This window comes from Orcinus orca, chromosome 20, assembly GCF_937001465.1.
Source record: "Orcinus orca chromosome 20, mOrcOrc1.1, whole genome shotgun sequence".
NCBI classification, from domain to species: Eukaryota; Metazoa; Chordata; class Mammalia; order Artiodactyla; family Delphinidae; genus Orcinus; species Orcinus orca.
The window spans coordinates 47,440,350-47,464,888 of record NC_064578.1 but is presented as its reverse complement, the minus strand read 5'-3'; the positions used below and the strand labels follow the sequence as shown (position 1 = coordinate 47,464,888).

Sequence of the window (24,539 nt, the reverse complement as noted above, 5' to 3'; positions counted from 1 at the left end):
CAGCCCGACCCCCAGCTTGTGAACCAAGATCCTGCAAGCCACGGGGTGGGGTGGGGTTGGCAAAAAAAAAAAAAAGAGAGAGAGAGAACAATAGCAAAGTACAAAATAAAATTAGACTAGGAAAATAACAGATATGTTAGAAAGAATATAAAAATAAAAATGTAGAAATATAGATGAATCAACAACCAGAAGGTGCAACAGTACCACAAGTAAAAAAAGAGGAGGAGGGAAAAGAAAAAAAGAAAAAACAAAGGGGGAAAAGGCCTTGGCTGTGGAGGGCGGGACCTAAGCAAGGGTGAGGTTTGGGCAGTGGGCGTGGCCTATGCTTAGGACCCATAGGGCTGGAAAAGGCCCTGGGGGCTGTGGGGGGTGGGGCTTAGTCTTAACAGAACAGAAGGGGCCCAGGCGTGCCCCCCACCCCTGGGCTTGAGTGGGTGGAGCAATCACCCTCGGCTCCTCTCCTGCTCCTCCCAGAGGGCCCCTCCTGCCTGCCTCTCCTGATGTCCCCCGTCTCCCTCCTATGCCCCCAAGGACCCACGTGGCCTGAAGAGGGGTCTGGAGGGCAGGGGATACGCCTGCGAACTCAGCAGGCTCCCCAGGGCCCAAGTGGGCGGGGCAAACGGCCTCTGCTCCTCTCCCGCTCTTCCCGGAGAGTCCCTCCCACCTGCCTCTCCTGATCTCCCCGGCCTCAGGGGTGCCGATCTTGTCTGGCCTTCACTTCTCCTCCCCCCTCGGTCCCCCTACATCCTACCAGTTCACTCTGGGGTTCCTCCAGTCTCCTTGGGGGTCAGAGTTCCCCACCAGGGGCCGGCAGGCGCCCTAGTTGTGGGGGGATGCTAACTCTGCTAACTTCAGTACTGGAAGCAGTATTTCCAGCAGAGGTGTTGAGGGCCTGGGTTGTTTAGGTGTATGGGAATGGAGAGAATGACATAACTGAGAGATGTTAAACAAGGAATCAACAGGCTTCGACGATGTATTGAATGTAGTAAACGAAAGAGCAAGAGCCGAGGAAGCAGTGGCGTCACTGAGAGGAATGAGTGACCTGTGGGGGAAAAGCCAGTTCAGGAGGGGAGCAATTTCAGAAGGTATTTGGGTGTGTCATGAGTTCTGGGAAGTAGACGGGCTAGAGATATAGATGAAGGAGCCCCCTGCAGAGAGGTCATGGAAGCTGTGGAAAGAGGGTGGTGTGGAGCGAGACAAGCAGGTCTGAGTAGGAAATCTGAGGTCGGGGTGCAATGCACAGGTGGGGCTGGTAGGAGGAGAGTGTCCAGAAGGAAGAAGTTGTGTGTGGTCTCAGATGTGGTAAAAGTGAACAATGTGAGGACAGTGAAAGTACCTTTGAATTGGCCAAGAGATGGGTGCTGATTTTCTGCTGCTTCCTGTGGTCTTGGGAAGGGAGCCAGCACTGCAGAGGGCCAGGAGAAACCAGGGCATGAGGGAGGAGAAAGACAGCACACGTTTCAGTTGCTTGGAAGTGAAGGAAATGAGATAACAGGCTAATTATGGAATGAAGGTTACCCAGGTTAGAAGAGCTCTGACCCTCTGAGGGGCAGAAAGAAAGGAACAGGGTACAAGGAAGAGAGGGTGCTAGAGAGATTTCTATACCCCTGAAGCCGTGGAGACTGTTGGAGTGAAAGCTGTATTGCTGCATCTGACTCACTGGAGCCACCTGCGTGGGAAGTGTGATTTGTCCCTAGTAAAGAGGCCAGGAGATCTTCTACTCATGAAGTCATCTTCTGTCCCAGAGGAAGACAGGCAGTTTCTCCCAGGCAGGTTGGAGCTGTGGCTTATTGCTCTAGATAGACTCACTTTGTTAGCAGGTGTGCAAATGAATTGAGCGAATTCTCTGATCACTGGATCAGATACCATGTGGACTTAGAAATAGGCTCACGCTGACTCCCTATTAAGCAATTCCTGTTTCTTCTGCCTGTAAAGAAGACATTGTAGAAAATAGTACCAACTGTGAGGCAGCATGTTGATGCCTGATATATAATTTTTATTATAAATATAGAGCAAATTATACAAATAATTCAGAAGCGGCCTTAGCCAGGCAAAATTAAATTACACAGAATAGCGTGGATGAGGGGAGGTATATACAGTCTGTGTCAGGGTTAAAAAACCCTGAAAGAGGTACCTGAGTACAGAGAACTCCCAACCAACCCTCTTTGAGGGGGCCAGTTCCACTCAGCATTAGATCAAGTAATGAATATGGAATAAAACCTTTCTCTCAACAGCCTCAAGGAGGTTCCATCCATGCAGAAGGAGGCTGGGTGGGAAGTAGACGTGCCTCTCCTTCTCCTGCCCGTCCTTTTTGTGCTGACACATTGGGTCTCATAGACCCCATGGGAGAAAACAAATTTCAGAGGCTTTCACGAAGCCCAGAGCTGAGCTATAATCCTCCCCTTGTGTCCTAAGGAGCATCAGCACCAGTGCAGCTTTCTAGGTTGTAAACGAGGCCAGCTGCGTGGGTGGTTGTGTCCCCTTCAGGTGCTCCTGCTTCTTAAGAACAAAACACACCTTAGCAGAGGCCAAGGTTTCCTGAGAAGGTGAGTGGGGTGGATGGAACGTACACAGGCAGAAACGTGGAATAGAATTGTGCTGATGGTTGGTCTGAGGTGCCTAGAAACTGAGCGAGATCCCTTTCTGGCCATGAATGTAGAAAACTGCTTCTTCCTATCTTCTTTTTGGAGCCCCTGACATAAAAGACTTGAGGAGCTCCTGGCCAGAGGGACTTGAGGGGTTTTGGTGGCGTCTTTCACCTAAGGCAGTCAGATTGGCTTACACAGCAAATTAAGTAAACATAACCCCTTTCACATAAACAAACAATTACAAAAATTTAAATGGCGAATGTCTCAGAAGGAAGGAAAAAACCCAATACCCCAAATTGTACATTCTTTAACCATTATTTAAATAATCTCTGCAGGGTAGCTTTCTGATTCCTTTCCCAAATCCCAGCAGATTGTCTCTGTTAAGAGCTGATTGTCCTCTAAAGCGATAATCCCTCCATCTCTGAGCATTGCCTTTAATGAAGCCCATAAAGTTATTAAAACAGTATGTGCATTTTTTGCAATTTCCATTAGGATTCACTTATGGACTTTGAGAAGTTGTTTTCTAGTTGCTTCTAGTAGTTTCTCTGAAGACAGGCTTTCAAAGGTTTAGGTGGTATTCTAGCTAAGTAGTAAGTTGTTTAGCCCTGGTCCTGCAGGTAGACAACCCTGAAAGTGGACAAAGGTATAGAATTTCCCAGTTCAGAATTGGTTATGTATGTGTTTTCCTGTGAATGGTGGGTTCACACCGGGCTTCAGAGAGCAGAAGTTTTTCCTTTTCCTCTCCTTTTCTGGCACATGCATTTCAGTGGATCAAGGACATAATTTTCCAGGTTATGGCAAATTCAAGTTAAACTCCAATATGAAAGGACTGGGGTGGGAAGGAATGAGCAAGTTTAAAACCAGTTTAGGTCAGGAAATGGGGAGGCATGGAGGTTCTGGCAACTCTCTCCCAAGGTCTGCTTTGCCAAAGTTCAATGACAAGGAAGGTTGGGTTTCCTACAGCCCTCCTCCTGGATGTACCTTTTCATCTACTGACACTGAAGGAAGGGACTGTGACTAGGCAGCCTGGAGGAGCCTCATTAGGGATGAAAGCGGGGGAAAGACACTATTCACATTTTCCCTGGAGGGCAAAGGCATCTCCTAGGGATGGGGACGAGAAGCTTGGAATAAGTGCAGTGAGCAGGACTGGTTGCATCACTTATTTTTCACTTCTGAATAAACTGTTTCTGTGGCTGATGGGGAGGCTGAAGTTGGTTTCTTTGATTCCTGGGCATTGAAGTTCAGGGCAGAATATGCAACTTCGTCAATCTGAAAGGAATGAACAGCAGTCAATTAAATCAGTGTCGTAGGCCAGGCCCTCACCTTGTCCAGTGTGATTCAGCACCACATGCTTTCACCACTTTGAAACTTTTAGTTCAGAGAAGGGCTTTTATTACCCATTTTCTCTGCTTACTAACATCCTATTGAATGTTCATTAGAAGAGATAGATTATGGAATGCTACAATGGAATATGATGATACAACAATGAGAATAAATGAACGACAAAGGCACACAACAATATGAATGAATCTCACAAGACAATTTTGAATCAAAGAAGCCAGACACATGTATACACTGTATTTTTCATTTATATAAGTGCATAACCAGGTAAAACTAACCTAATGCACTGGAAATAAGGATAGTCATTACTCTTTGGAGGGAAGTAACTGGAGCGTTTTGTGTGTGTGTTTGTTGGGGGGGTTGATTTTTTTTTAAATGATTTGGGTGCTGTTTACATAGGTATGTAGAAACTTAAACATTGTTAAAATATACTTATGATTGAAGCATTTTTCAATATCAATGTATATTCTATTGAAGGTTAAGATGAGAAAAATTCAGTACAATTATCAGAAAGTAAAGGAACTAAGACCTCAGATCTATTAGATTGGAAATTATCGTTTGATAGTAAGAGCAGGGTCAGATTGGAGGCAGAAGAGGGAGAATGATCTAGTGCCTTCCTTGAGCTGGGCATTGTGTCAGGTGCTTTACCTTTGTTATGTCATTTAATTCCTTGAACTTCTCTTTGAAGGAGGCAGCATGTCCATTTTACACGTGAAAAAGCCGGGAATCAAAGAGGTTAAGTTACCAGCCCAAGGTCCCAGCCAGGGTTCAAGTTCACATCTTGCAGTGAGGTAGACTGGTGGGGGTAATACTTCTTTGTCTGTTGCTGAAGTGAGGAACTTTGACCCAAACTTGATCTCACTTTTGTATCTTCAAGAATAACCCATTCTACACAGAGATATTTCCATGAGAAAAGGAGCCAGTGAAACTGGCTGTGCTTACCTTGTTAGGTGAATTGTCAGAGTGGCCCTGACCTAGGGAAACAAAGGGGAGTTATCAACCCATGAAAATGCAGAACTAACTTATTGCCTCAGAACTAACTTATTGCCTCAGAACGCGGTGTTCCTAAGCTGTTGTGCTTCTAGCTGAAGGAGGGGGCAGGTGGTGAGAGGGTGGAGTGGGGGGGTGGCCCATGATTAAGACTTAAGGAATTCGCTTCCTTCAGTCTGAGGTCCAGACCCCAGGGCATGAGACCAAGGAGAGGTGGGGAGAGGCCTCAGTGCACTTCCGAAGATTTCTTCCAGTTCACAAGGCATGAGTTTTGCCCAGGTGTGTGTCTCAGCAGCAGGCTTCAGCGGCAAGGAGGGGTATTGAGGCCCACAGTACCCAGAGCACCAAAGGCAGGGAAAGTCTCACCAAAGGAGATGCCCGCATCCATAATAGAGGCAGGAGGGGGAAGGAGGTAGGATGAGGAAAAGGCTCCTGGAAACATGTCCATCTCATGGCCTGCTTGGCTTGCCTGGCCTAGGAGGGGCGAGCGTCTCTCCCCCAGCTGTGTCTCAGGGGAATCTTACATGGCTAGGAAGGGCGTGAGGACCTATGCCAGTTTAAGCTTGGGAAACTGAGATCCCCTCTAATAATTCAGAAGGTAGGGATTCACTTGGAAATCCGGGATTCCCTGGTAGGGCAGGGTATATAGTAGAACATACGAGCTCTCACTAGGTGAGCAGGTTTACTTACTCTGGTTGTGGTCTGAGGATTTGTGCTCTGTGAGATCGCGCTGGTCACTTGCCCTAAATAAATATCAGGCACTGTGACTGCTATTCCCAGGCACAGGACCTTTGCTCCTTGAATTAGGAAGGACCCTGTCAGCATGACTCCTTGGGGCTCCTCAGTGTTCCTTTATACCTTGGTTGGTCCTCTTTCCTCTGAGGACCTCCTCCTTCAATCTACCCATCATCCCTTCTGGTGTTTACTCCTCTCCTTCTTACTGGCTGTTCACATTTAGGGCCATTCATGCCAACTGCTTCTGAGCTTATTTCTACCCTGACACCTTTCCCCTTTTGTAGGTAGATGCTGTTTCTTTGTCACTTTATTTATTGCCCAGGAGGCCTTTGGTTGTTTCTGCTTTTCTTAGGTTCTCTTCCTGTCCTGTCCCTCCCTCCTCCTGCTACTGTTGTCGACAGAGCGCAGGACCCCCTTCCTCCTGCTTCTTTCATTTCCTCATTAGTTTTCCTTCTTGGACCTTGGCTTCCCTGACTGGGGACAGAGGAACATAATTGGTTCTGCCCCCTCTAAACCAGGTGGGGATGGGAATAACTATGTCCAAGAGAGAGTAGGGCACAGGAAGCATGAAGACCAGGGAAGAAGAGACCCACAGGAATTAATGCCAAGAAGAAAGATTTTAGGAAGCATGAGGAGCAGATCCAGGTCCAGAGACAGAGATGAAGTCTCCTTCCCTCTCCCGAGCATGACGGTTAGCCTCAGAGAAAGCAGAACAAGAGGAAAGGCATCATACCTTCCAGTCTATCTCATATACAGGAAATACAGCAGGGGTGCTATCAGAGCTACGCCAGCCAGGACTCCAATCACGATGCAGGCAATAGCACCACCTGAGAGGCCAGTTGAATCAACTGTCATCGAAAGAAAAACAAAGAGTCAATGAAGGTGACATTATTTTACCGTGGGGGGTGCTCTGGGAAATAACTCTCAATATGAAATAGTCTCGACTTGTTCCTTCAAGGAATAAAATTTCTGTGGAAGGTTGCTGTGAGGTGACTAGCCGACTATATTTTTGTAATTTTTTCCTCTCTGACTGTATTTCTAGGTTGGTGGTTGGACATGCCTCAATTCCAGTGTGGCCTTTCTGCACTCAGATATTTTTGAAGGCTTTGGAAATGGAAGAAGCACTGATGGTTATTTTTCTATGTTTATAGCTTCCCATCTTTTCATGATTACATCTTTCTCTGGGTGTGGCCCAGGTGTGGCCACCATGAATATGTGCCTGTTAGGTGTCTTGGTGGGGATTTATTGATGGAAGGCCCTCTGAATTCACTGCCCCTCTGCACAGAGACCACCCTTCACACAGGTTCCCAGCAGGAATATGAAATCAATCCCAGTTCTGCAAGAAATGATTTTTTTGTGTTGGGTGACTTTAGTTCAAGGACTCCTCACCAGATTTGTAGACACTCTCTTAGAACTGCACTGCAGCCTAAAACTTCCTCCTTCCCTTTCTCCTTCCCAGGGATCCAATATGCATCATGGTCTGAGGACCCTCCCAGGCTCCTCCGACTCCTGCCCCACTTTCCTTCACAGGCATTTTTCCCAATGAATGTCTTGTATGTCTAATCCCATCTGGGCTGCATCTCACAGGATGAAAACTAACATACTAGATGTGAAACTTTGCACTCAACTCCTTTTTTTCTCTCTTACATATTTACTCAGTAACATGTTCCTATGGGTCTTTTGTGTTATACCTTCCTTCCCCAAATATATAATACCTTTTGCCTCTTTGTTGTTTTTTTTTTTTTTTTGCGGTACGTGGGCCTCTCACCATTGTGGCCTCTCCCGCTGCAGAGCACAGGCTCCAGACGCACAGGCTCAGAGGCCATGGCTCACAGGCCTAGCTGCTCTGCGGCATGTGGGATCCTCCCGGACCGGGGCACGAACCCGCGTCCCCTGCATCGGCAGGCGGACTCTCAACCACTGCGCCACCAGGGAAGCCCTCTTTGTTCTTTTTTATTTCAGTTCCCCTCACCATTCAACTCAAAACTGAAAATTAATGCTAATGTTAGCTATTGTTATGATGTACTTACTATGTGCCAGATTCTGTGCTATATATAATATTTCCCATATATCTCATTTAATTCATATAATAGCCCTGTCAGATAGACATTATTTCCATTTTACAGATGGAAAATCTGAGGCTTCCAGTAGTGAAAAACCCAAAGTCATATGGCTAATAAGAGGTGGATCTAGAGTTAGGTAGTCCTTGAATCGGAGTACCCGATTTCATATAACCTACTGATAATAGTAGTAATTATAGCAGCTAACATTTTTGGAAAAATTTTCCTTTGTGTGTATTTTGCTATAGGTTTAATTGAATATTACATTAAATCTGAAACAAAACCATGAAGCAGGTACTTTTATTACAATTTTCAGCTGAGGAATCTGAGGCTCAGAGAAGTCAAGAATCCTGTGCAAGAATTTGTAATTGTAAATGCTTACATTAAAAAAGTAGATCTCAAGTCAGCAACCTAAATTTACAACTTAAGGGACACGAAAAACAAAACAAAGGAAAAAAAAAAACATACCAAAGCTAGCAGAATGAAGGAAACAATAGCAATAGAATGGAGATAAATAAATTAGAGAATGGAAAAACAGTAGAGAGAATCAATAAAACCAATATTTGGTTCTTCAAAAATATTAACAAAATTGACAAATCTTCAACTAGATTGACTAAGAAAAGAAGATTCAAATTACTAAAATCAGAAATGAATGTGGGAACATTACTACCAATTCTACAAAATATGAGTACTATGAATAATCATTTGGCAACAAATTGGATAACTTCTACAAAATGGACAAATTCCTAGAAACATGAAAGCTGCCAAGATGAAATCACAAAGAAATAGAGACTATGAATAGACATAAAGTAAGGAGGTTAAACCAATAAAAAACACTTGACAAAAATCCACTAACCTTTCATGATGAAAACACTCAAACTAGGAAAAGAAGGAAACCACCTCAACATAATAAAGGACATATATAAAAAACCCACAGCTAACATCATCCTGAATGGTGAAAGATTGAAAGTTCTTCCTCTAAGGTCAGGAACAAGACAACAATGCCTGTTTTTTCCACTTCTATTCAAAATAGTATTGGATGTATTAGCCAGAGCAATTAGGCAAGAAAAAGAAATAAAGGACATCCAAATTGGAAAAGAAGAGTAAAATTATCTCTGTTTGCAGATAACATGACCTTATATGTAGAAAACCATAAAGATCCCCAAGAAAACTGTTAGAACTAATAAACAAATTAATCAAAGCTGGAGAATACTAAATCAACTTGTAAAAATCAGTTGTTTCAGGACTTCCCTGGTGGCGCAGTGGATAAGAATCCTTCTGCCAATGCAGGGGACATGGGTTCAATCCCTGGTCCGGGAAGATCCCACATGCTGCAGAGCACCTAAGCCCATGCACCACAACTACTCATCCTGTGCTTTAGAGCCCGCAAGCCACAACTACTGTGCCTGCGTGCCACAACTACTGAAGCCCACGCACATAGAGCCCGTGCTCCGCAACAAGAGAAGCCACCGCAATGAGAAGCCCGTGCACCACAATGAAGACTAGCCCCTGCTCGCCGCAACTAGAGAAAGCCCACGCACAACAACGAAGGCCCAATGCAGCCAAAAACAAAAATAAATAAATACTATTAAAAAAATCAGTTGTTTCTATACACAAACAATGAAACATTCAAAAAGGAAATTAAGAAAATTTTATTTACAATACTATCAAAAATAATGAAATATTCAGGAATTAACCAGGGAGGTGAAAGACTTATACACTGAGAAACTATAAATAAACACTGCTGAAAGAAATTAAAGAAGACATAAATAAATGGAAAGACATTCCATGTCCATGGATTGGAAGACTTAACATGGTTAAGATGACAGTACTACCCAAAGTGATCTAAGATTCATCGCAATCCCTATCAAAATTCCCCAATGACTTTTTTTTTTTTTTGCTGAAATGGAAAATCAGCCCTAAAATTCATATGGCATTTCAGGAGACCCCTAAAAGCCAAAAAAATCTGGAAAAAGAAGAACAGAGTTGGAGGACTCGCATTTCCTGATTTCAGAATTTGTTACAAAGCTACAGTAGTCAAAAGTGTGGTATTACGGGGCTTCCCTGGTGGCACAGTGGTTGAGAGTCCACCTGCAGATGCAGGGGACGCAGGTTCGTGCCCCGGTCCAGGAAGATCCGACATGCCGCGGAGCGGCTGGGCCCATGAGCCATGGCCGCTGAGCCTGCTCGTCCGGAGCCTGTGCTTCGCAACGGGAGAGGCCACAACAGTGAGAGGGCCTTGTACCGCAAAACAGTGAGAGACCCGTGTCAGCCGCTGTTGCCTCCTAGACTTGGCTCAAGGCTGGGCCTGCCCAGATTTGCCTGGGACAGGAAGTCATGGCCAGCCTGATATCCAGAGGTGAGAGTCCATGTACCTGGACCTGAGAGGGATGGGTGTGGTCTGGCCTCCGGCAGTGGAGATTCAGTCAGGCTGCCTGGGGCACATAGGAACAGAGGCTACTCACAGATGACGTTCAGGGTGAATGGGTCACTGCGGCTGACACTCACTGGGTTCCGAGCTTCACACATATAGGGTCCTGTGTCATTCCTCGTGACATGGAATAAAGTGAGAGTCCTGTTGTCCTCAGACAGTTCCAGCCTGGTGCTGTTGGGGAGGCTCTGCTTGTTGACCCACCACGTGTGGGAGGTGTTCTGAGTCTCCGTCCCACATGTTAACACTACAGTGTCCTGCTCCATGGGGTTGAAGTTGTTGCTGGTGATGACTGGGGTGGGCAACACCGCTGTGAAGACAACAGAGAGAACATGTCCCCTTTTATACCTTGATTCCTCCAATAGCATCTTCAATCAGAGTTGGCATTTCTCACCTTTCAGCCAAACTGAGTCCTTAAAGAATAAGGCAGGTCTTTGTATCACAAGACAAATGCATGAACATCTGAACTCAGAGAGTATAAGGCCACCTGCTCTATGTCTGAGAGAAAGCACAGACTTCCTCAAGTGTCTGTCATGTATCAAGGTTTGATAGCAGTAACATAGGCCTGGAAATCAGAGACCCCTTGCTCCCTCATTTAGTTTTTTGTTTGTTTGTTTGTTTGTTTTTGTGGTACGCGGGCCCCTCACTGTTGTGGTCTCTCCCATTGCGGAGCACAGGCTCCGGACGCGCAGGGTCAGCGGCCATGGCTCACGGGCCCAGCCGCTCCGCGGCATGTGGGATCTTCCCGGACCGGGGCATGAACCCATGTACCCTGCATCGGCAGGCGGACTCTCAACCACTGTGCCACCAGGGAAGCCCCCTCATTTAGTATTTTACTGATCAGGTGACTACCTGACTGACCTTGGGGTGTTCAGCTGGAACATGCAGGTCCTGAGACCCTTCAACCTGCACAGACCTACATTGCCTGGTGGAGATATGTTTTCACTGAGTCCTCAATTTCCAAGGTTCCCTAGAGATAGGTAATGATGGGCCATCCCATAGTCCTTAAACCCCAAGGAGACTGGGCAACATGGCCTGGAACTGGGTGTTTGAGCAGAAATAACACATGGGACGACCCAGAGCAAGCCTGGTGGTCAGTCCAGTATTCAGGCTGCAGGGCCATGAGGTGGGGCAGTTCTGCCCAGGTGTTAAAGGTGATTGACAAGACAGTGACCCCGTAAAGGCTAGGCGAGTCCAAAGAATGATTAGAAAAGAGTGAGGGGGAGGGACTTCCCTGGTGGTCCAGTGGGTAAGACTCTGCGCTCCCAATGCAGAGGGCCCGGCTTCGATCCCTGGTCGGGGAACTAGATCCTGCATGTATGCCCCAACTAAGAGTTCGCATGCCGCAACTAAGAAGCCCGCCTGCCACAACTTAAAGATCCTGCATGCCGCAGCTAAGACCCAGCCAAAATAAATAAATAAATAAGTATTTTTTAAAAAAAAAAAAAGAGTGAGGGGGACATGCTGGCTGGCTTTGGCAGCAGAACCAACGTCTCTGCCCTTAGTCTTGGACAGAATTGATCGGGGAGAGGTCTAAGTCTGTTTTATAAAGAGAGGAATGATTTAAATTAGTAGAAACGTTCTGTGTTATGTTAATAACTTTAGGAGAAGAGGTCCCTGTCACCAATTTCCATGGACAGTCAGGCAAATGGGGAGGAGGCCCACCACTGGCGTGTGGCATGTTTTCTTTTCTTTTCTTTCTACCTCAGGAAACACAGGTAGAGCTGGATCAAATTTGTCTGAGTTGGGCCAAGTCTAAGTGAAAGGACAGTGGCTTGGGCACCTCATCGTCGGAGAGCCCTATGATACAGGTACCATCATGAGGACACACGGGCAATGAAACAGTCAGTAAAGCAGTCAGATGGCACAGGGTCTGTCAGCCCCACCCTGGGAAGGTCTTGGGAGCCACTGAGAGGAACGGGAGGCTCCCAGAAGGACAAGAATGTGAGTCACAAATCAAAGAGGTGAAGTGAGCCACTGGGGACTGCAGACCTGTCTTTCTGCCTTTGACTTCCTGGTTGAGTCATGTAGGCCTTAGATTCACCACCTGTTACGTGGTATGTTCCCCTTGTTGGCATCATGGAGGGAAAGAGCCCTGGACCAGGGCAAAGTGGGAGCTCATTCTCCCGGTGACCTGGGGAAACTGGCTCGTGTTGGAGCCTCGCAGAGGCTGCTGCTCCCACTGATTTCTGCGTCCTTTACTATTGCCCGGGAGGGTGGGTCTGGCCACAGGTGTTAGCAGGACGGGAACAGGGCAGTCAGCCATTTGCGGGAGTATCTGTGGAAGGCTTAAGGGTAGGGGAGCTGTGCAGAGCAGGGCCAGTCCCGGCTGGAAAGAAGGAGGAGGAAGATGAGAGACATGGAAGCAGCAGAGAGAGCAAAAAATGTCCATTTACAAGTGACTTCAAAGTGGGGGTTACAAGTGCCGTCAAAGATCAAAGATCCAAGAGCCCCACTGCTGTCCTGTAGGGGCAGGACCCCTACAGCCCTGGAAAACCCTCCCATGGCCGAGCAGCCCCACAGTCACCGTGAGACCTGGCTCCCAACGTGCTTTAGGGGCGGGTGGTCAGAGGATGGAACATGGGTCCCATCCCTGGAGAGAGAGGCAGTAGGTGTGGCCAGTACCTCCTAGGATTCTGCATCCAGATTCCAGTGCCTGAAGAGATTATAGGTCATTCACTCATTCTTATACCTTCCATCCTTCCTTCATCAAAGAAAGATTGAGAGTTTACCTGTTGGGCCCTATGCTGCTTGCAGGTGTAGGCTGGAGAGTGAGGAAACCGAGTCCTTCCCATGTTATTCCAGCGGGAGTGACACCCAGCACATTAGGAAACAAATAAATGATTTCTCATCCAGTGCAAGGAGCTTGTGCATTGGCTACCTGAAGAGGGAAGGCCTGGACATTCCTGTCACTGACTATGATCATTGATGCAGGTCATTTAGTTCTAGAGTAAACAGGATTCATTTTCCATTTCCTTTCACTTTCCATGCCAGAGTCTCCCTATGAGCTGGGGATGCCCAAGAAGAAAGGATCTGAACCCACAGCTGGCTTCTGGGTCCAAAGATGCACAACAAGGCCCCCGGGATGGAGGAGAGGACGGGGCTGTCATCTTGGCATGACTCTGATTGGCCAGTCATGGTCTGTGTGACTCTGATTCAGTGAGTGTAATCCCCTTTAACTCAGTTTCTCCTCATTAAAATAGAAAAAATGGTAAATTGTCTCAGGATTGCCATGTTGCCTGTGTATTAACCTTAAATCATCAATAATTAACTGACCTAAAGCTGAGCACAGAGGAGCTGACCATAAAAACGGCATCTATTATTAGTTGCATCCACAGGAGAGGGCTCCCTGGGCTGTGCCCGGTGGTCAAGGAGCTGCCAGGAGCATCTTCTGTCCTCTGTTCCTCCCTAAGGATGCTGACCTTCCTCTGGAGTCTCCTTAGTCCCCCAGGTGGTCGGCTAATAACCTGTCTTGCTCTCCATGCTGAGCCTCAGGTGAAGGCCCAGACTCCACCCCTGCCCAAATGTGGCTCTTGGGGCTGAGCCCTGGCTGGTGACCAGCTCTGAAGCCTTGGGACTCAGGCAGCTGGGAAGCCACTGCTCCCAGTCAGCCCCGTCCAGGAGGATAAAGCCCAACAGTGGCAAATGTTCTCCGGGGTTGTTGGAGGTGGGAGCGGAGGAGCTGGGCAGGGGCTTCCCGGGGCTGAACTTCTCTGTGGGGGTCCCAGGGGGCCCTCAGGCCAGGCCCATACTGAGTCCTACAGGGTCTCCCTCAGCGTCACAGGCACAGGGAGAGGCCCAGGGGGTTGAACTGCGGCTGATCTTCCTCTGCTGTGTTACTCCCATCAGCCTGGTCCTTCTTCCTGCACAGAATGTCTTCAGGGTCCGGATTTTGCGAAAGAATTCTGATCCTTTGAAGTTTGTCTCCACTGTGTGTGTGTCCTGCACTAAATGTTCAAACCCCAACCTGGGATGTGATACAGAGGGGGATGGAGACACAGTCCAGGCCTGTCAGTCCTCTGTGTGTGACTAGAATTCACCCCACCCAACACCCAGAGTTCAGAGAGGAATCACTCACGGTATACGCGGAGTTGTGCAGCTAGTCTTTCCGTCTGTAAATCATTCTTTATAATGAACAGGGTGTAGTATCCTGTGTCGTGCTGGGTGACATTCTGGAACAGCAGGGATCCATTGGGGTATATTGTCTCTCGACCGCTGTGTGCAAGCCCAGTGGTGCTTGTACTAACGTCTATTCTATGTGATGCAATTAGTTGGTTGTTCTCTACCCTTTCTCCTCTGTACCAGCTGTAGCCTAGAAGATCCCCTGTCACACTGTGGACAAGTAGAAGCACATCCGTGCCTTCTGCAGCAATGACGGGCACCGATTCAATAGAGGGTTTCACAGTGCTGAGCAGCTTCCAGAAGGTTACGAGTGCGAGGGAGGGAAGAGAGAGAAATTAATATTCTGACCTATGTGTTGGGATGGAAAAATGGGGCCCTGGGTCCTGAGCAGGGCTCTTCATCCCTCAGCCTTGGTGTGTGTTTTTGTAGTGCGTGTGTGTGTGTGTGTGTGTGTGTGTGTCTGTCTGTCTGTCTGTGTCTGTGTGTGCATGTGTGTTTGCTACTGGCTCAGGGTCAGCAGCATGACCCCCATTACTTCAGCCCCTCTGAGCTTGTTATTTCCTCTGTTTCCCCAGATGTCTTCCTGGCTCACTCCCTTGCTGCCCTCACACGCTTGTTCACACTCAGGGGCCTGTTGGGAGCTGCCCTCCCTGACACCTGCTCCGAAGACCCTCCGTCTTCACTTTCTGACCTTTCCCTGCTCCGTTTCCTTCATGACACTTGTCAGCACCTGACAGCACATTCTAGATCTCTTTGCTTGTCTGTCTTCCTCCCCATAGAGTGTGAGCTCTGGGACGGCAGGGACTTGTCTGATCCTGGTTGTAACCCAGGGCCTGGACCAGGCTCCAAATACCAGATGAGGAAGGAATGAGTGTTCCCAGGGCCTCCACCGCCTGGTGTTTATTTGTCAATCTCTAAGGGTGGTGGGTAAGGACAGTGTTTAGCTTCCTGGTTGCGTTTTTTTCTGGATTGACACCCTGACATAAATTGTTATTGTCACCAGTTTTGAAAAATTACTGCTCAGTGATGAATAATTTGGAAAATGTACAGTAATTGAGGTTTTCTTGCCCCTCACCAATTCCAGTTCATTGAGATTTTCCTGTTGCTCAGTCCCTCCCCCCACCCTCCCCTGCTCCCATGTCCTCTTCCCTCAGGTCCAGACAGAAGCCCTCTGTCCACTCTCAGAGCCCTGTCTCCCCCAGAGACCTCAGCCTGTCTCTGTTCTCCCACCCCTGCCCACACCCTGAAAATTGTCCCCTCTCACCTGCCAGCAGGAGCCCATTCCAGGGGCTGCACCCTCTGTGGGCATGGGCTAAGGGGGGCTTCATGGTGTCTGCTGTCTGCTGTGTCCCTCGCTCTGTGAGAAGAGCTTCAGCTCCCGAAACGCTCACGAGCACTGCTGTCTGATGTGTGAGCTCTGCTGTCCTTCCTCCCTCTGTGCTGGGCCTCCTCCTGGGGCAGGAGCACTTCGCTGGGTCACGTGGGCCAGGGGCGGGGTCTCTGCCCAGGGCCCTCCCTCTCCCTCCTCTCTCATTTCTGCCTGCCTTCTCTCTTCTTCCACCTTCCCTTTCTGTCTACAATTTATTTCCCTGTGAACCGCTGCTCTTTCTGCCTTTTTCAGCTTGACTCCTCAGCCTAGAAACACACACACACAATTTGCCATTGGTTGGGGGGAGCACAACCCTGGGGCTCCGTGTCCTGGGCATTCCCCACAGTTCGCAGTTGGGGTGCACAGTCAGCCTCTCCCCCACAGCCTCCCCTTCCCCTTCTGGGTTTTCCCTTTAGAGCGGGAGCCCTGCGGCTACATCTCATACCCTTGTCACAGGAGTGTCACCCACACTGTGCATTGGAATCACTGTGGAACTTTATAAAGACTGTGAATGCACAGATGACCCCTTAGAAATGCTGTTTCAGCAGCTGCCCTGGTAACATGTATGCCCAGCCAGGCTGAGACCCTGTAATGGGCTGGGGTAGACTCTTCCCCTCTCTTGTGCACACGGAGGGTCTGCAGATCCTGTGAAAGCACAGAGTCTGCCTCAGCAGGTGTGGGGTGGACCTGAGAGTCTGCATCGAGCTAGCTCTCGGGTGACGCTGATCATACTGGCCGTGGAGCACGGTTTCAGTAGCAAGGTCTGTCAGCACCACACAGACACCTAGAGGTCCCCAAACCAGGATCTTATTTCCCTTTGTGACACGGAGGGTCTTTCCAATGTTCTCAAATGCTCTGAGAAGGTTTCCTTCTGTTCCTGCCAGAAGGCTCCAGGAAAGGATTGAGGGGCTGGAAAGGGTGCAAAGTGAGTGATGTCTGGTGAGAGGGACGCTCCTTCTCTCTCCATGGGGGTCTAGCTGGGCCACAGCTTCCTGGGACACACACTGATGACCTGAAGGAATAGTAGTTCCTAAAGGTGTGAAGTGGGCCAACTCCTGGCTGGATGGAGGAGCTGTCCATTGTGGGGAGCTTGGAGAGCTGTGGCCTAAGGTGACACTGGTGAGGGTCCTATTCTGCTGGGCTGAGGGGGGTCTGTAGCCCTTGGGGAGGCTCTAGCCTGTGGAGTAACTCTGCCGCCCTCTGGTGGACAAGGAGGGAAGTGCAGCAGTTACCGTGCCACGCTGCTCTGCATGTTTATTCAACGCCATGAACTTTTTACATGGGTTACATATCATGTGAATGCTGCATCATGTTCCAGCTCTGTGAGTCACAGTCTCTGCTGCTCCAAGAACTCCAGCCCCGTTCCTTAATGAGATGTCACCAAGCTCAGATTTCCAGGAATGTAGATGAGTCTGTGTTTGTCTCCAGTAGGTTATACTGTGTGCGTCCCTGGGAGACAGTAGTGAATGTGGCTGGAGCACTAGGTGATGGGTCTATGGGAAGAAGAGGCAGGAGCAGGGAACCAGGCTTGTCAGGAGGGGAAGGTCTGGGTCAGGGGAGCAGAGGGGGAAAGGATGGACAGTCAACTTCCCCTCTTGCTCCTGGAGCCTGGGTCAGGTGAGAAGGGAGCTGGTTCCCTCTTGTTCATCAGGAGCTGGGCCTCACGGGTGCCCTATGCCCATGGCTGAACTCTCAAGTGTTAAGTCCACTTTTATCCAGAGTTGTCGTTGGCGCTCTCTGTACACATAGGCTATGAATGGAGAGGCCCCTGGTCTTGAGGTGGCTTCACACACACAGTCCCACCCAGGGCCTCGAGGTAGCTCCCGCAGCGCCTGTGATCCTCTGCTTCTCCCTCCCCCATTCCTGGGGTTTCTTTCCTGTACCACCTTCTCCCTGGGACTCTGTGGACAGCCTCAGCCAGTGACCTCACCTGCTTCCGTTCTAGGCAGCTATCCCTGTGATCTCTGCCCCCTCACAATCTCTGGGCCTCACTAGTCTCTCTCATTTTTTCTGACCCCTGATCCCTGTGAGGAAAGGAGGTTGAAGCTGAGATTGGTACTCTCCAGGTTCTACACTTTTTAGACAGCTTGAAAGCCAGGAACCCTGATGTGTCAGTGGAATCATTTTTGTGTCTCCCGGTGGAAGCATTCCTCCCTTTGGAACCAAGACCTCTGGGCCAGCAGAACATAAAGTCACGGGAACAGGAAGTGTAAATTTTGCTAGTGGATCATTAGAGGAGATCATTAGAGGAGAACAGGCTCCGGACGCGCAGGCTCAGCGGCCATGGCTCACGGGCCCAGCCACTCTGTGGCATGTGGGATCCTCCCGGACCGGGGCACGAACCCGTGTCCCCCGCATCGGCAGGCGGACTCTCAACCACTGCGCCACCAGGGAAGCCCAAACCCGAATATATACCTTTTGACTCCATTCACCCATTTCACACACACCCCACTCCTCATCTCTGGCAACCACCAATCTGTTCTCTGTTTTTGAGCTTGAGGTTTTTTGATTTGTTTTAAATTCTACATATAAATGAGATTATACAGCATTCGTCTTTCTCTGACATTTCACTTAACATAATCTCCTCAAGGTCCATACATGTTTGTAGTAAATGGCAAGATTTCATGTTTTTAATGGCTGAATAATATTCCGTTATATATATGTACACCACATTATCTTCATCCATTCACCCGTAGATGGACACTTAGGTTCGTTTCATATCTTGACTAATGTAAATAATGCTGCAATAACATGAGGGTTCATAAATCTTTTCAAGTTAGTGTTTTCATTTTCTTCAGCTAAATTCCCAGAAGTGGAATTGCTAGGTCATATGGTAGTTCTATTTTTAACTTTCTGAGTAACCTCCACTCTGTCTTCCCTAGTGGCTGCACCAATTTACGTTCCCACCAACAGTGCACAAGGGTTTCCTTTTCTCCACACCCTCACCAACACTCGTTATTTCTTGTCTTTTGGATAACAGCCATTCTAACAGCTGTGAGGTAATAGATCATGCGGTTTTGATCTGCATTTCCCTGATGATTAGTGGTGTTGAGCACTGTTTCCTGTACCTGTTGGCCATCTGTATGTCTTCTTTGGAAAAACGCTTACTCAGATCCTCTGCCCATTTTTAATCAGATCGTTTGGTTATGTGCTATTGAGTTGTCTCAGTTCTTTAAACATTTGGGGTATTTACACCTTATCAGATATATGATCTGCAAATCTTATCTCCCATTCAGTAGGTTGCCTTTTCATTTTGTTGATGGTTTGTTTCCTATACTGCGCAGAAGCCTTTTAGTTTGATGTAGTCCTACTTGTTGATTTTTGCTTTTCTTGCCTTTGCTTGTGGTGTCAAATCCAAAAACTCATCACCGAGAGCAATTTCAAGGAACTTACCTTCTATGTTTATCTTCTAGGATTTTTACGGTTTCTGGTCTTACATTCAAGTCTTTCATCCATTCTGAGTTAATTTTGCTTTATGGTGTAAGATAGTCATCCAGTTTTACTCTTTTGCATGTGGCTGTCCAGTGGCAGGATGGAACGGAAAGTTCCAACCCTCTGATCACTCCTTTGGGTCCACTAGCCACCAGCCCTCATCTTTAGATGCAGTCCAGTAGAGACCTCATTAACATAACAAAAGACACCTTCGTCACTCTAAGCATTTAGGAAATTCCAAGGGTTTTAAGGAGCTCTGTGTCAGAAATGGGGACGAAGACCAAATGTGTGCTTCTGATTATAAACCACAATATCACACCTTCCCCACATTTTTCAATTCCTTGATGGTACTAATCTCTGCAGTCCCTCCAGGAATGTGGTACTGCTTTTGATTTATTTTCCTAGGTCGAGGCAGTTCTAGTGGCTTCCATTTGGCCTATCCTACCAAAATAGCCCTCACTCCACAGGTCAGGGAACCAATGTGGGGATTCTTCCAGTTGCTGAATATATCTACTCCAATTATGCATTTCAAAACTGGGGAAATAACCACAGGATGAGTTCAGGGACCCAGTGGGCCCTTGTGAGATGGACTGGAGCTAAAACTCCATTGCTTGTCTGATTTCCATACGGTCCTACTCTGACTGGTGGGCTACGGTGACATTTTGGGTCACCTGCAATTAGTGTCAGTTCAGAGCCTGTGTCCATCAATCCCTCCAAAAGTCTGATTATGTCTTTTTCCCTGATGTATGGTCACTCTGGTAAAAGGTCAAAGGTCACTTTGGGGAAGAAGTCTGGGAGAAATATTAACAGTAAAACAAAAAAAACAAACAGAAAAAAACAGGGCTTGCCCTGGTGGTGCAGTGGTTGAGTCCGCCTGCCGATGCAGGGGACATGGGTTCGTGCCCCAGTCCGGGAAGATCCCACATGCCGCGGAGTGGCTGGGCCCGTGAGCCATGGCCACTGAGCCTGCGCGTCCGGAGCCTGTGCTCCGCAATGGAAGAGGCCACAGCAGTGAGAGGCCCGCGTACCGCAAAAAAAAAAAAAAAAGAATCTGCCTGCCAATGCAGGGGACACGGGTTCAATCCCTGGTCCGGCAAGATCCCACACGCTGCGGAGCAACTAAGCCTGTGCGCCACAACTACTGAAGACCTCGCGCCTAGAGCCTGTGCTCCACAACAAGAGAAGCCACCACAATGAGAAGCCCGTGCACCGCAACAAAGAGTAGCCCCCGCTCGCCGCAACTAGAGAAAGCCCGCGTGCAGCAACGAAGACCCAATGCAGCCAAAAATAAATAAATAAATAAAATAAATTTATTAGAAAAGAAAATCATATATCTGTTAAGGGGTTAATGCCTAGAATATATAAAGAAACCCTACAATTCAACAACAACGACACTAAAAAAAACCCAAATTACCTGATCAAAACATGATCAAAACACTTGAATAGACATTTCTCCAAAGAGGATATACAAGTGGCCAACTAGCTTATGAAAAGATACTCAACATCACTAATCATTAGGGGAATGTAAATCAAAATAACAGTAGGATATTACCTCACACTCATTTTATAGTGGCCATCATGCATGTACACACACACACACACACACACACAGGCATGCAGAAAATAACCTGTGTTGGCAGGAATGTGAAGAAATTGGAAACTTTGAGCACTGTTGGTGGAAGCATAAAATAGTGAATCTGCTGTGGAAAACAGTATATGGAGTTTCTTTCAAAAACAAGAAATAGATTTACCATATGATCCAGCAAACTCACTTCTGGTTTTATATCCCAAAGAATTGAAAGCAGGATTTTGAAGAGATATTTGCACATCCATATTCACTGCAGCATTCTTTACAATAGCCAAGGGATGGATGCAACCCAAATGTCCACAGACAGGAATGGAAAAAGAAAATGTGGTCTATACATACAATGGAGTATTATTCAGCCTTAGAAAAGAGGGTACTTCTGGGCTTTATGCTAAGTGAAATAAGTCACTCACAAAAAGACAGACGCTGTGTGCTCCCCCATATACGAGATATCTGAAGTAGTCAAAAATACATAGAAACAGAAAAAGAACAGTGGTTGCCTGTGGCTAGGGTGGGGAGGGAAAAAATGAGTTGTTAAAGTGTAGAATTTCAGTTTTGCTGATAAAAACGTGCCATAGATCTGTTGCACAACTAACAGCCTACATATAACAGCCACTGAACTGTATACTGGTTAAGGGTTATGATGGTAAACTTAATGCTCTGTGCTTTTTACGATAATTAAAGTTTTTTGAGGGAGAAATTTGGGGTTAAGAACCCTGGGGCTTTTGAGAACCTCCTGCCTTGAAGGGGAAGCTCTGGGCTCGATAAGTACAAAGTGCAGGTGGTCTGAGGGTTCATTTCCTGTTTCCAATCAGCCTGCTTCAGCCTCGGGCAGTTACTCTTGGGGCCTTTGAGATGGGGGTGGAGGCCCAAAGCTCCAGTGATTCTGGAGAGTAGAGAGGCCAAGGTGGGTTAGGGCTCACCTGGATAATCCACCATAACCTTCCCATCAATATCTTTAATGGAATCACATCAGCAAAGTCCTGCTTTATAAGGTAACATTCACAGGTTCCAGGGATTACAACAGTGATGTCTTAGTGGGTAATCATTCAGCCTACCATACTATCTCCTGTTCATCAGATCTTGGGGGTTCTCCCCCAACAGTGGCCTCCGGTGTGGGAAGAGCATATTTCAATGTCCTTAATAAGGTCCTACTTCAAAGGGCTTCACAGGTGGGTTATCACGCCAGCTCCGCCCAGTTTCCCCCGTTTCTAGTGAAGCTGCGGCAGTCTGTATTTGGCGCCATCTGGTGGACACAGCGTGCCACAGCAGGTGTGCGTCCAATAGAAATACAGTACAAGCCAGGTATGTAATTTTTCATTTTTTAATAGCCATATTGAAAAAGAGGTGAAAATTATTTCAATAGTATAGCTTATCTAACCCAATGTATCTAAAACACACTCATTTTGACATGTAATCCACAACAAAAATAGCGAGTACTTTCAAATCTTTGTTTCATACTAAGCCTTCGAAGTCTGGCGGGTATTTGACACTTAACAGCACCTCTCAGTTCACACCAGCCACATTTCAAGTGCTCAGAAGTCACACGTAGCGGTTGGCTGCCATATTGGACAGCACAGAGCTAGAGGAAGATTGAGGGGCAGAGAGAGGGATCAGTGGAGGGAAGGTGGGGGGAGGGGACTCTGAGAAGGGATACAGCCTGGGGGAGGGGTTGGCCTGGCCATAAAGGCCAAGAGGCAGTGGCATTAACATGTCCACGTGTGTGCACACACGAGATGGGCCTTTGCACGCCTCCCATACACGCATTCAAGATGCAACAGAACCACAAATGTGATCTCCCCCCAGAATCACCCTCCTCTGTGTCCCAGTCCCCCAGTCCCGGGGATAACACCCCTCCCCACCCCAGCCCTGCCCATCGGTCTCCTGAGCCTCCCTCCCCCGGGGCTCTCCTCCCCTCCCCACAGCCCTGCCTGGTCCAGCCCCATCCTAGCCCACCAGGGTCCTCTACTGACCAACACTGTAGCTTTTTGAAATATAATTCACACATCATAAAATTCACCCTTTTAGACTTCCCTGGCCGTCCAGTGGTTAAGATTCCGCTCTTCTAATGCAGGGCTTGCAGGTTGGATCCCTGATCGGAGAAATAAGATCCCACATGCCACATGGCATGGTCAAAAAAAAAAAAAAAATTATAAAAAAATAAATAAGATAAAATTCACCCTTTTAAAGTATAGACTTCAGTGCTTATAGTGTATTCATGTTGGACAACCATCACTGTAACTAACTCCAGAACATTTTCATCATCTCAAAATAGAACCTTGTGCCCATTAAGCAACATTCCTCATTCTCCCCTCCTCTCCGCCCCTGGCAGCCACTAAGCTACTTTCTCTATGGATTTGCCTCCTTTGGATATTTTGTATAAATGAAATCATACCATATGTGGCCTTGTATCTGGCTTCCTTAGTGTAGCATAATGTTTTCAAGGTTCATCCATGATGCGGTGTGTATCAGTCCTTCATTCCTTTTAATGGCTGAATAATGTACAACTGTATGGATACATGACATGTTGCTTATCCATTCATCCTTGCCTTTGCCTTAGGAGACAAATCCAAAAAAAATTATTGCTGTGATTTATACCAAAAAGTGTTCTGCCTATGTTTTCTTCTAGGTGTTTTTGACTCCAGATCTTACACTTAGGTCTTTAATCCATTTTGAGTTTACTTTTGTGTATAGTGTTAGAAAATGTCCTGATTTTATTCTTTTACATGAGTTGCCCAGTTTTCCCATTTACTGAAGAGACTGTCTTTTCCCCTTTGTATATTCTTCCCCTTTGTATATTAATTTTTTAAATTAATTAATTATTTATTTTGGCCACACCAGGTCTTAGTTGCAGCATGTGGGATCTTCCTCGTGGCATGTGGGATCTTTTTTTTTTTTAATTGCGGCACGCAGACTTCTTAATTGTGGCATGCATGCGAGATCTAGTTCCCCGACCAGGGATCGAACCAGGGCCCCTTGCATTGGGAGCACAGAGTCTTACCCACTGGACCACCAGGGAAGTCCCCGTCATACATTATCCCCGTAGACTGCAGATTCATGTGCAAAATACATGCTGTCATTGCTTAAAATAACTGAGTTTTGGGGTTGTTTGTTATGCAGCAGTAGGTAGCTGCAGCAATGCTCATCCTGCTGGTCCATGGACCGCACTTTGAGTAACAAGAAGCTAGATCACTAGACCTTCTAGGACTTTTGCATGTGCAATTTTCCTTCTTGTTACTCTTTTCCCGTTCTCTTTCTCTGCTTGGCTCTTTACTTATTCCTTAGGTTCTTTTCCAAGAACACTTTCCTGATGTTTCAGGCTGGGCCTCTTGCCTTATCTGAGTCCTCCCCCATCCTGCTCCATGCTCCCCGGTGAGGAAAAATGCACACTTACATTTTTGCAATTCTTCTTCAAAACACTTTCTATTTGGGAGTGAGGATATTCCCAGAGAAATGAGATGTTGGCAGATGGGGGAGTCCGTGCTCCCCCATCCCGGCCCTGATCATCTTAGCTGTCTCTGTGTGTTAAGGGGTCCCCCCACCTTGCTGGGCTGGGAGCTCCAGAGGGCAGACTTGGTGCTGACTTGATCATTGCTGGATGTAGCTCAGTAAGTTGGCATTGAGAAGGACAGTACTGGGGAGGGGGAGCTGACCACATTCACCCAAGCTTCCCTTAGTGTTTGACTGAGGTGATTCCCCCATAGATGTCATTTCTATGGCCCAGAGCAACTCCCACCCAGACATCAGGGGCACCCATCATGCTGTTCTTGAACAGTAAGCATTCCCTCCCAAGTCGCCCCCTCCAGTCTCCCGTCTGTGCCTCCCTCCCTCCCGGTCTCTTTCTCCCCAAGAGGCAGAGTACCTTGGCATTTGTGAAGCATGACCC

The 24,539-nt window shown here is 47.4% G+C and overlaps 1 protein-coding gene and 1 long non-coding RNA gene across 3 annotated transcripts in view; one reads left to right on the top strand and one right to left on the bottom strand.

Moving 5' to 3' along the window:
* The window catches only part of LOC125962752 (uncharacterized), a 48,477-nt gene extending 36,521 nt beyond the window's left edge, over positions 1-11,956 (top strand). Inside the window, exon 3 of one of the 2 annotated variants that reach the window (XR_007474454.1) lies at positions 11,855-11,956. This is a non-coding gene — a long non-coding RNA (uncharacterized LOC125962752). Of the gene's footprint in view, positions 1-4,617; positions 4,723-11,854 lie in introns of those variants that run through there. The other variant, XR_007474452.1, reaches the window with a different exon arrangement.
* LOC101277433 (carcinoembryonic antigen-related cell adhesion molecule 7) lies at positions 1,976-16,081 on the bottom strand. The gene is made up of 5 exons (XM_049703839.1): positions 15,532-16,081; positions 14,224-14,583; positions 10,180-10,455; positions 6,388-6,502; positions 1,976-4,903 (listed from the first exon to the last, which is right to left on the bottom strand). Exons 1-4 carry the CDS (start codon positions 15,593-15,595, stop codon positions 6,396-6,398), a joined length of 807 nt encoding a protein of 268 aa, XP_049559796.1. The 5' UTR covers positions 15,596-16,081; the 3' UTR covers positions 1,976-4,903; positions 6,388-6,395.
* Positions 16,082-24,539: the final 8,458 nt, after the last annotated feature.

What these genes read in the sequence shown, in the direction of transcription:
- LOC101277433 (XM_049703839.1), bottom strand. Translation starts at nt 15,595, where the DNA reads ATGAAGCCCCCCTTAGCCCATGCCCACAGAGGGTGCAGCCCCTGGAAT. An exon ending in GAATGGGCTCCTGCTGGCAG is followed by an intron (nt 14,584 to 15,531) that starts GTGAGAGGGGAC and finishes CTCTTCCCTCCC; the next exon opens with TCGCACTCGTAACCTTCTGG. An exon ending in ATTCACCCTGAACGTCATCT is followed by an intron (nt 6,503 to 10,179) that starts GTGAGTAGCCTC and finishes TTTCGATGACAG; the next exon opens with TTGATTCAACTGGCCTCTCA.